Genomic DNA, 12360 nt, shown 5'->3' on the forward strand with positions numbered 1-12360 from the left:
GACCCTCCAGGAAATGTGTTAGTGTGTGAGCACACTAAGAATAACATTTATTTAGCCACAATGCTACAGTACAGTGCCTCTGAGTTAAGCCAGGCTGATATCTAATCACGAGCACTGTTGTTGTTGCCCATGCCCACAGCCTATATACTGCAGAGATGCAGTTCAGTTAAGGGGAAGACAATTCCATTTTTATAAGCATTAAATCTCCCCTATATCAATAATCTCTAATCAAAACCCAGCAGTCAGACCGGACATTCAGTCAACATGGATATCAGAGGAAGTAAGATTGCTTTTGTGCCTGCTCGAATTCTCATGACCACTTAGGAAGGACTCAACGTTAAGAGCAGTACATTCTTTACCCTAGGAATGTATCAAATCCACTCATGAGAGTAGTGCTGAGAGGTTATTCTGACACAGAAAAATATATGAACAATGGACAAACTCTGGCAGAAAAATTTGCTCAGGGGATGGTGAGTGAGTGACCTCTACTGAAAGAGAGCTATAATGCCGTACAGGGCTTATACAAGGCCCTAAGGGCCATGAAGTGGACAATCTCTAAAGAAGTGAACTGGGGGGGGAGAAGTACCAGCCAGGCTCTGAGAATAAGAGGGGAGTACCAACAGGTTCCGGTAGAGCCTCAATAAGATCCACCGGGACTTTGATGACCAACGACAGCATTTCCCGTGCCACCCAAAAACATGCACATTGAGCATGGAATACCAAAATAAGATATGGACAGTCCAGACATAAGAATTTAAAATATTGACAATTATTCTTGCCTGAGGCGTGTGCTCGAAGGTTCATGTTTCTCAAATTGCTCAAACTATACAGTTTAATGTACACGACTTAACATACATTAAGTAACCCCTTGACATTACACTCGTAACAGTAGGCATTACAATTCAATTCAATCTATATAACAGGTCAGAAATAGGACAGAACCATCAGTGCATCCTCTTTGGACTTGGCTCTCTGTCACTGACCTCTTATTCTGGTACACTTCTCATCCGTTATACTGCTGAGACTTAAGGCAGTTTTTACCATCTTGCAGTGGGATCATGTGTATTTAAAGCCTGCTGACATTTGGCAAGTAATTGTGCCATTGCCCTTTCTTTAAATGTCAAAGCTGTTATATTTACTCAGTGTTTAACTGACTACTGCTGCAAGGCTAAATGGTAATTGTCAGGTAATTGTCATTCCGCTCATTGCTAGGTGATCAGCTCTATTTTCAGACGAGGTCTCCATTATGTGGGTAGCGGCTCAGCGATTTACAAGGGACGTGTAGTTAAGCACTTTGAATGGAAGTTATTTGTGAACAAATGTTCAATTTCTAGTCACATAGTTCTATAAATAGCAGCACACAGTATTTCTGAATAGAGCACACATTATATTTACATAATTTCAAAAAACAGAGATTTTCTTTTTACAATGTGACTGCTAGTGTCAAAATACTGTTAGCACTTTGGTGTCAATTAGCACTTAACCATTCTTACGGTTACGTCGCCTAATAACCAACAGATCCAGTCAGAACCGTGAAATGGGGCAGGTTCCCAATACTGCTGTCACTGCTGTAATATTTGTGTGCACAGATATCATTCTAGCCAGGCGTTACATGAATTGACCAGGCAAACCACTTCATGTACTATAGACTTCAAGTAAAGGCAGGAAACTGACAAAGGCATCAGTCTGTATTGTAGTCAGTCTAACCTGTAGAACTGACTGATACTGACACTCAGAGCCTTGATCATTGTCCCTCTCTAGACTGTTGTTGAAATCTCCCCTCAGCTCCTCTATGGTCAGCTCCAACAGCATCCGATATGCTTGTAAATCCTTGTTCTCTGTAAAAACATAGGATAAGGTCAGAATACTACAAATACAAGCAATCTGACTAGATGAAACCTCATTAAGTCACTCAGTAAAAAAAACAAAGAAACACATGCAAGTTCACACTTACTTTAAAAGCTGTTCTAGTTCCCTTTTGATTTTGGTGACAACTGGTGGACCCTGATAGGTTAAAGAGGTGTACAACTGGACCAATGAGGCTCCAGCACAGATCTTGTCCAGGGCATCTTGTCCACTGGCTACACCCCCAACTCCAATGATTGGCACCTTACCTTCAATGAGAAAGAGCAATATTGGGGGAATAAAGAGAACATTCTATACACCACCACTCACAATCAATCAATCAATCAATCAGGCCAGTATCAGCTGCAGCCATTAGCAGTGTTATGATGATCCTTCATTTATCCTACCTACCTTTTGTCAAGCTGTACATCTCTCTCACAGTGCGTGTAGAGAGCTCCTTGATGGGCTGGCCGCTCAACCCTCCCACCTCTTTACTCTGGGGGTCCTGTAGGGTCTCAGGTCTGGATACTGTGGTGTTGGAGACCAACAGCCCATCCACACCAAGCTAAAACACAAACCATGATTACCCCTTTGACCTTACCCCATGATACCAAACCTAATTGTTCCAGGCACACTTGAACGAATACACGCAGCCCAACCAAACTTTAGACAGGCAGCCCAACTCTGATCTTTTTTTTCACTAATTGGTCTTTTGAACAATCAGATTAACTCTGAAAAAGATGTCATGTGAAAAGATGTGATGTGATTGGTCAAAAGACCAATTCGTGGGAAAAAGATCAGAATTGGGCTGCCTGTCTAAACGCAGCCTGAGTGTATTCGTTCAAGTGTGCCTGGAACAATTAGGATGCTACACTAACTCCAACGGAATACAGAACTCACTTTTAAACAGAAGGATCATGAAAAATAAGTTACCATTTGTTCATCTTAATTCTCAATGATTGGACTGTCTGACACAAATTTACTGAAACGTATCCAATACTCTTCAAATATTTGCTGTGCTTTCTATCGGTCTTTTTCCACTTGGAGTCTGTCCCCTTACATGAACACAGAAAAACAGAAACCCTCCTCCAGTCCCCTTAACATAGAGAGTGGATAGGAGGCAACACTAACGCATCCAAATCAATTTGGTGATATAAGTCCTCTGCTGGCTAAGACCCACGGCAGCAGGACTGCTCTGATGACGGCTACAGAACACAAGCCGACTACGTGAGTGGGGTGAGAAGTGTGCTCAGGAAGATGAGCAAACAGGAAAAACACAGATGACCAAAGTAACCAGCCCCAAGTCATTGGGGGCTATATACTGTAGGTTAAGGCTTGGTGAGTAGGCTACATAGAGAAGCCCACAGGACCACACTGACCCCTGTGTGGCTAGGCCCCTGACTGACCCCTGTGTGGCTAGGCCCCTGACTGACCCCTGTGTGGCTAGGCCCCTGACTGACCCCTGTGTGGCTAGGCCCCTGACTGACCCCTGTGTGGCTAGGCCCCTGACTGACCCCTGTGTGGCTAGGCCCCTGACTGACCCCTGTGTGGCTAGGCCCCTGACTGACCCCTGTGTGGCTAGGCCTCTGACTGACCTCTGTGACCACATCAGCAATGTCCTGCTTATCCTGGGCGGTGAGGTCAGGGGCAATCTTCACCAGTACAGGTGGCCTGCTCCCCCCCTGTAGGGCATCACGCTCCTTCAGCACCTGGATGTGAGAGGGGGGAGACAGGAGGGTACAAGGATATATACACGAGCCACCACAGACACACAATAAATGAGATCCATCACATCCACACAGGTCAATGAGATTTCACAATGTACAGCACAACATGGAGTCCAAACAAGAGCAATACAGCTGAGCAGTTGTTCCTCAGGTTAATCGTGTTCAATCCAAACAGTGCTGTGCTGTGCTTGCTTGTGTGATGTGTATGTTGTCTAATGGGAAGTCAATTATCTTTTGACATAGAAATCTATATGAAAGACCACCGGCTATATCAATAAAAGTTGAACAGAACTGAACAGAAACACCAGACTTCAATAAAGGAAAAGTTGCAACAACATGCTCTCCGGAAAGCCAACGATACTGTAAACATAAAATAAATAACATGTATGATATCACATCTGAGTGTGAAATCCTGGTTAAATAAAGGATAAATAAATCACATCTAGGTCAGTCAAAAATTGCCAGCCACTGACCTTGTACAGCAGTTGTCGCAGTTCCCCTTTCCCCTGCAGGTCCCTGAGACCTGGGGTGTTGGGGCTGCTCACATTCACCACCAGGTAATCAGCCAGAGGGCCCAGCGTCCGCACCCCCTCCAGGTAGTCTGCCACTGCATCCTGCGACAGCTTGTTCTTTCCCAGGTTGATGCCCAGGGGCAGGCCAGCTAAAAAACACAAAGACAACAGGATATATTCCAGTTATGAGTCCCTGGGAGAGGTTAAGGTCAGAACATAAATAGAATGCCAGCGACTGAATTAATGAGAATACATTGTCCGCAAGCGTCAACTGCGTCACGAGCGTATAGCGCATCAAATTACGCCTCGATAACACCAACAGCGTCATTGCATTTTGGTACACCAGAAGGACCTGCATTTCCAATGGAACGCTGTGTTCGCCTTGCGGCATTGAGTTGCAGAGGCAGTGCGCTCTGTGTGGCGCATAAGTTGGATATATCGAACGTATGCATCAAACTGTATGTGTAGACGGCGTGACAGAAATGGTAGAAGAAGGTGAATGTTGCACACATATCCAGATGATGCTGCGTACCATTTTGGGAAATACCACTGTCGGTGTGATTGAGGCATTAGGAAGCAAGTACATTTTTTTCATGTCGACGTGGAGCAATGCTGGTGAAATTAGCTAATAAATTGTAAAAAAAAAAAAAATAATGATTGACTGTTGGTGCATTGTTACCTCTGGAATTGTGAAATGTATAATTAAAAAGTGTCTATTTAGTGTTCATAAGTTTAACTGCGCATCAACATTATGTAGGCCTATAGGCTGGTCTGGTGCTTATGAAAAACGGTGTAGCGATGCATGAACGCAACGACATTCTACATTTAGAAACTGGATTTGGTTTCGGGAATGATATATCACGTGGACAACAGTATCACCGTTGTTGCTTACAGCCGATTGGATTGAAATACAGTTGAAACAATGTGCATGGCCAGCGAGTGCCTTGGTTTAAATGAATCTAATCTGTTACAGAGATTGAGTGGGTTGTTGGTACAAAGGGAATTTGAGGAATTGTTACGCTCTTCCCTACTTCGCTAAGTAAAGTTGTATGGTTAAAAAGGTAAATTGGGTTGTAGGCTATGGTTTATCTGACAAATAGACAACCTATTTGAAAGCAATAGAGTGGCCTACCATATAGTCTCTAGGCTACTATGGCTGGAAAACCTGGAATGAGGTAATCAGATTTCAAGAGACTACACAACTGTTTATAAACCACTTTCCATGACAATTACGGCTTAATAACTGGCTTACGTTACGTTGTCTATGTGAATTAATGCTTGCCACTCTCGCACAAGCAAATTCACGCCGTTGACAGACTTCCCCCTTGTGATTTCGGCTTAATGTCCCAATCGAAATCAGTGGGGAACATTTTGTTACGAATGCTATATTTTACTGAAAACTAGTGAAATATGGCAAACTGAATTCAGTCAAACTTGAAGCAAATGCTCTTCATCAACGATATATACAGCAATATTTTAAAAATACAAAATGTTTTGTCAACAAAAACACTTGACAAAAACATTTCAGTTGTTTGCTTTTTGTCTGTCAATACAAGACAGTATAGGCAGGACAGACTCATTTGTAAGCGTTTACTAACTGATCTGCCAGTGTGATTGGTATTAGGAATGCCTTTCTGAGCCAGGGGAAAGGGAATCTCCATATAAAAATAGGGGCAGAGGATTATAGTGTAGTGTAGTTGGCTGTGTGCCTGAGACACTATCAGCTCAGTGTGAAACCCATCTATCAGTCTGACAGACAGCACAGAAACATGAGTTGTGTCTCTAGTACCTTTAGTCAGCTCTACCTGGGTGCCTTCTCTTGCCTTTAGTCTCTCATGTGCTGCTGCAAGACCACAGCTGTTGAACCCATATCTGAAACATACCCACAACACAAGAGGTTAACTTCAGGTAACACACAAAAATCCATACATTTGCCAAAAAAAGCAACTATAAGCAATTCAGGATCCATTCCTTTATCATGCCATTATGATACATGTTAATCCCTGATTTTCTACAGTGCACATTCAATTCATTTGACTACTAAAATCCATGATACACGAAATCCTGATGTGTTTTTTGGCAAAATAATTGCAGTCAGTTGAGTAAAGCTGTAATAAACACCACCATAAGGAAACGAGGCCTTTAATCATCTAATGCACTCATCTTGACTTTTAACTTCTGGGAAGCTGTGTTGTTGTACACTGAGGAGTGAAAGAAGCACTCCGGCATATTATTATATGAGGGGCTTGTTAGTCTGAGCATCTCACATCCCTGCATATCGGCCATGCTAAATTGAATTAATCATATTGATTCTAGCCTAATATACAAAGACTTGTCATTTACTAACTACATTAAATACAAGACAAACAACTTGGATACATCCACAGTGAGCTCCAAAAGTATTGGGACAATGATACATTTTTTGTTGTTTTGGCTCTGTACTCCAGCGCTTTGGATTTGAAATTATATAAAAATGACAACACTTTTTGTATATAGTCCCCCCATTTTAGGGAACCAAAAGTAGTGGGACAAATTCACTTAACTTTTTATTACTTTAATACACATGTAAGTATTTGGTCCCAGATTCATAGCACGCAAATACTACATCAAGCTTGTTACTCTACACATTTTTGGGATGCAATTGGTGTTTGTTCAGGTTTTGTTTTCAGATTATTTTGTGCCCAATAGAATTGAATGGTAAATTGTTTGTGTGCATCTATAAAATTGTTGCTAGTTTGTAACTGGTTTGGGATTATTCATTTTTTAAGAGAAGATAAAACGTAAATACAAAAATGCATGTAAAATAAATGTATTGTGTCATTTTTGAGTCACTGTTATTGTAAACACTTCTAAATTAATGTAGACGCCAAAGTGACAAAATACACAATTTACCAAAATTTCTGTTGGGCACAAAATAATGTGTGAAACACAACCGAAACAAACAGCAAATTTGTAGTCACAAGCTTGATGCTGTCATTGCGTATATATATATATATATGCAATGACAGCATCAAGCTTGTGACTACAAATTTGCTGTTTGTTTCGGTTGTGTTTCACACATTATTTTGTATAGTTTTATTTAATTAGGTAGGCTAGTTGAGAACAAGTTCTCATTTGCAACTGCGACCTGGCCAAGATAAAGCATAGCAATTCAACAACAGTTACACATGGAATAAACAAAACATACAGTAGAACAAAAGAAAACAAAAAGTCTATATACAGTGAGTGAATATGGAACTAAATGCTTAACTTTTTACTACTTTAATACACAAGTGAATTTTTCCTAAAATGTTTGGTTCCCTAAAATGGGGAGACTATGAGCAAAAAGTGCTCTAATTACTAAACGGTTCACCCGATATGGATAAAATTTCACTCAAATTAAAGCTGACATTGTATCATTCCAAAGTACTGGAGTACAGAGCCAAAACATTTTTTTTAAATGGCGCTGTCCCAATACTTTGAGCTCACTGTATTAGCCCTACTGTCGTTGTTCAAGGGCAGTGTTAACATCAGTCAGTCGGTAGAATTTGCTATTCAAAACACTTAAGAAAATCACAGAAACGTATCACCCTCATCCCTGAAGAAATGGGATGGCTCTGGATATTTTTTCAGTGGTTTGCTCTTAAATGTTTAGAACAATGTCAAGCAAGCATAGACAGACATGACAAAATGCACACTTCTTTATTGTGTAGCAATTATTTACAAATACTTGAATATATGGACTTACACTTGGATCTGGGATGCCTTTTCCTGAACTGAGGATTAACTTCTCTGACAACCAATATGTCCCTTCATATACACAAAGCACTGTGTTCTAACAACTCATGAATATGTATGTTTGTGCCTTGGCATCTCATTTCACAGCACTTTTCAGAGAATGAAAGCGAGCGCAACAAGGTAGCAGTGTAACACCCTTATAACATTCATTTGGCTCCTTCATTTCAGTGTGAAGAAGCTGTGCTACAACAAAGATAAAAGGGAATTCATATTGTAGTCTGTCACTAGCCTCAATGTAAAAAAAATTGATATGTTGGTGGCAGGCTTATTCCCTTTGAACAGAGTGGAGACTGACAAAATGAACTACCTGTGATGTCTCTGTTTGCTGCCGTTTGACACAGAATTCACAAGCTAAAAACATTCATCTATAATGAATGACAGTCAGCCATGGTTCAGTAGCCATGTATTATTCATTCAAAACCGTACCGGTTGATGACCGCCTGGTCAGTGGTCAGTCTGAACACACGTGGTTTGGGGTTCCCCTCCTGGGGTTTGGGGGTGATGGTCCCCACCTCCACGAAGCCAAAGCCTAGTCTATACAGCCCGTCAACAGCCTCCCCATGCTTGTCAAATCCTGCTGCTATCCCTATGGGGTTCTTGAACTTACGGCCCATGACGTTTACTTCCTGGAATAAGAAGTAACAACACCAGGTCAAAACTTTCCCTAAATTCCATAGAAGTACACAGTGACCAAAAGAACAGTTACAACTTTGATTAAAAATGTTTAAAATGAGATTTGACTAGCTAGGGTGAGTTGAGACAGTGGGAGTGAAGGTTCTCAAACAAAGCATAATCTTACACCAGCACAAAGGAAATTCAGTGGAAGCAAGGAGAGTGAAAACAGTGGAAGCAAGGAGAGTGAAAACAGTGGAAGCAAGGAGAGTGAAAACACCCAACAGGAATGAACCTATCCTGGTTAAACCTGACTTAACATAGCAAAATCTGTTTGCATGCCAGGCTAGAGGGCACCTCCTGCCACACTGACCAGTGATGCTGGGTCCTGGTAGCGGTTCAGAGGCACCAGACCCAGGCCGATTAACCTCACAGCCATGACATGGGCTGTCTCTGCTCCCACAATCCTCTGCAGCAAGGGCATGAGCTGGTTGGTGTAGAAGCGCTCATCTCCCACAGCAGTGAGGTAGGAGACAAACAGAACGCTGCCAGACCCTATGATCTTCACTGCGTCCTTTAGACGCTGCAAAGAAAAATAAAACAATGTGATGGGAATAAACTGAAATATGATGCATACTGATGTTGAAGCACATCAGGTGAACTGAGGGGAGTTGCAATTATTTTTTGTTACTAGATGACAGAGAGTGATCCAGAATACCCAGAGAGACTAACGTTACCAGCTTTGAACAACCCATGTGTACAACCCAGTGGGTATAATTCAGCATGCCTGAGTCTGTCTAATCATTCAGGATTCAGCAAACCGTTAACTAGCTTACCACTTCACAGAGGCTGGTTACATGAACAAGCTAACGTTAGCTAGCTAGCCACAGGGTAGCAAGCTAAGTTAGCTAGTTCACTTCAATCAACAACACTGTGATTGTAGAAGCTAACGTGAAATGTCTACTGTCCAGTTTCGCTTACCAAATAGTAAAAACATTGTTCATGACAAATACAAACTATTAAAACATCACAGTTTCATCAATGATGTTACCTTCAGTTGTCCCGCCATGGATGTTACATCACTTTGCAAATGTCTGGAAGCATTTCTCTCACATTGCCGAGAACCACTTCCTGAATGAAATCTCACGATACTTCAAAGGCCGCTATGAACATGTCAAGTCAGAGTTCAATGATGATTCTGCAAGATAAACATTACAATTTGTTATGATTAATATAATAAATTAATATGAGTAAGACAAAGGACTCATTAGTAACTCTAGTAATTCACTGAGTAAATTAGCACAAATAAGATCAAATAAAATGGCAGATGTTAAAGATGATGGGATAGTGTATGAGCCTAAATTAATTTCATAAGCCAATTGAAAACCAAAGATGTATTGTTACAACCCTGCTCAATGTCAATATTAGGCCTTGGCTACATCAAATTGACTTGTAAAGTTGAGTAGATTGGGAAAGGTTTTTCTTCAAAATTTCTACCCTTGAGTGACGTAAAGGCACTTTTTCACTTTGCATGTTGTTTGAGTGTCTGTAGTGATTTTCCTAATGTAGTAAGAGTGTATTCACAGTTTTTGGAAAGAAAGCTTTCTAATTTCCATAAGATGGGCAGTGTGCCTTTCTTCCAAGAGCAGTACTTGTTGCAGTTTGTAGGCTACCATAGCTCTACCATCTATAATGGATTTGTTCATACGAGTCTCTTTGTTTTTGTGGATTCCTGTGGGGATTTTATCTACGGCCAGTACAGCATGCAGTGAAGAGGATGCAGATAATGCCACTTCAATAGAATTCAAACATGTGTTCGGGAATATGGCCTATGAGTTTTCTCAAAAGCCAAAGAGCTGGTCTCAAGCCCAGGAGTCCTGCAAGGAGCGAGGAGGGAAACTTCTGAGGGCCCTGAATTGCAAGACTAAGAGCTTCCTTCAGGACTTCTCAAAAGAGAGACACACAAAAAACCTCACTTGGTGGGTGGCTACGGGGGTGTTAGGGCAGTACCAGGGGCCGGTTATCGGTGAGTAAAAATACTGGTAAACCACTCGAAAATACTAGTAAACCACTCCATACTATGGTTCCAGGGCTGCTCTGTGTCTTTTGAATAGGTTTTGTTAGACACTGATTTCTCTATAGCTGTAATTGAAAAATTATTGGTCAATCTGCTGTAACTACATCCATTTTTGGACTTATAAATTCAGAATATGTTCTCATTGATTCCTGAAGAATATAACTTATGAGCCTCATGAGCTCAGTTCAAGTGTCGTACCCCATCAGAACCCAAAATATAAGCTTGTTTTACTCCAATGTTTTTAAACAAACTAAATGTAAACAAACACTGAATAGCCTCAAAACATGTTTAAACTATAATGTTGGTATCATGGACGGTCAGTCCTTGCATTCATAGCCCCGTCTATGAACTGGGCACAGATATCAGTTCAACATCAAGTTTTGATTTACATTTGGTTGAGTTGTCAACTAACATGAATTCAGCAACAAAAATTCACCATGTCATTGAGTTCATTTTTATACCTTTATTTAACTAGGCAAGTAAGCTAAGAACAAATTCTTATTTTCAATGATGGCCTAGTGGGTTAACTGCTTTGTTCAGGGGCAGAACAACAGATTTGTACCTTGCAGCTTGGGGAGTCGATCTTGCAATCTTTCGGTTACTAGTCCAACACTCTAACCACTAGGCTACCTGCCACCCCAATGTTAAAAGTTGGGTGAAAAAAAGAAGAACATTTCCTTATATTAATTACTTTAAAAAAAAATCCAATCAGTTTTCCGCATTGATTCAACTTCGTCACATTCCCCAAAAATGTTTTAATGATGTGGGAACAACATTGATTCAACCAGTTTTTGCCCAGTGGGTACATTTCTCCAGCCCCATCCCTCAGCTTTTTAGTGAAACAATAGCGGGGAGTATGCTTTGTTATTCTTTCAATGGCTGATTGCCTCTTTAAGCTCTCTGTGAACCATGAACATTAAATTGATTTTCTAATTAAATGATAAAGTTGAGTAATCTTAATTAAGCCACTGCTTGTGGTCTCGATGAAATTCCTGAGCTATACATAGGCAATTTGTAAATGACAGCTACCATGTACGAAGGACATCTTCACTATTGATCGCTTATCTGGGTCAAATGATGTCAGCAAAATCCATTATTTTCATAAGCTCATTTAACATATTTCCACCAGTCTTGGAACATCATAGCCATAGGGAAAGCTTAGAACCAAGCTTTCACACTTGATCCATCAGCTCTGATATAAGGACATTTTAAATGATACATTGTTGTTGGAAAACAGAATATTAAAATAACAGTATTGTATGGAAAATAGTACATTTCATAGCTTCAATACTTGTTTCATGTGTCTGTAGTGTATAATGCTACTGGAGAGGATGGTACTTCTAAGGGGAATGGGAGTACCCCACTCATCTGCACCTATGTGATGATGGATCCCTTTCAGCTGGTGACCTCAACCAACTGCAGTGCCTGGCGTGGCTACCTCTGCACCCTGGGTACAGCACCTTCGCTAACCCCATTTTAACATGTTAAAAAAAAGAGACTGTGTGTCCTGATCCTTATTGTAAGCAGATATTCTGCAACGTTTTCCTTCATTATTTAGTGTAGAGGCCTGAATGATATCCTGCATGACATCTGTGCTGTATAATTCTTGTTCTACAGATTTGAATTTATCTGCAAATCCATCAAATAGTGTGGTAAGTGGCTTTTATTAATGGCCTTTATCCGTTGTTGTAATTCTATGGTGTAGTGTCAGTAAAGTTATTATCAATATGAATGGTTCTTGTTGACTTTCGTAGGACAAACAGGGAGCAAGTGGCAAATCAAGATACTGGAGAAGCCATCAGATTAAAGT

At 40.8% G+C, this 12360-nt stretch overlaps 1 protein-coding gene across 1 annotated transcript; it reads right to left on the reverse strand.

Moving 5' to 3' along the window:
• On the reverse strand, positions 1-9601 carry LOC106587250 (dihydroorotate dehydrogenase). Its single transcript, XM_014175482.3, has 9 exons — positions 9525-9601; positions 8847-9056; positions 8288-8487; positions 5874-5956; positions 4046-4233; positions 3441-3554; positions 2257-2410; positions 1955-2114; positions 1-1838 (listed from the first exon to the last, which is right to left on the reverse strand). The coding sequence occupies exons 1-9, from the start codon at positions 9540-9542 to the stop codon at positions 1745-1747; spliced, it is 1221 nt and encodes a 406-aa protein (XP_014030957.1). The 5' UTR covers positions 9543-9601; the 3' UTR covers positions 1-1744.
• Between the last annotated feature and the right edge of the window lie 2759 nt (positions 9602-12360).

This window comes from Salmo salar, chromosome 26, assembly GCF_965601325.2.
Source record: "Salmo salar chromosome 26, fSalSal1, whole genome shotgun sequence".
Taxonomy (NCBI): domain Eukaryota; kingdom Metazoa; phylum Chordata; class Actinopteri; order Salmoniformes; family Salmonidae; genus Salmo; species Salmo salar.

Bases quoted from the DNA above. Each gene is read 5' to 3' on its own strand.
- LOC106587250 (XM_014175482.3), bottom strand. The intron at 8,488-8,846 runs GTCAGTGTGGCA...TTCTTATTCCAG, and splicing joins ACCAGGACCCAGCATCACTG to GAAGTAAACGTCATGGGCCG. The intron at 5,957-8,287 runs GTACGGTTTTGA...GGTATGTTTCAG, and splicing joins GACCAGGCGGTCATCAACCG to ATATGGGTTCAACAGCTGTG.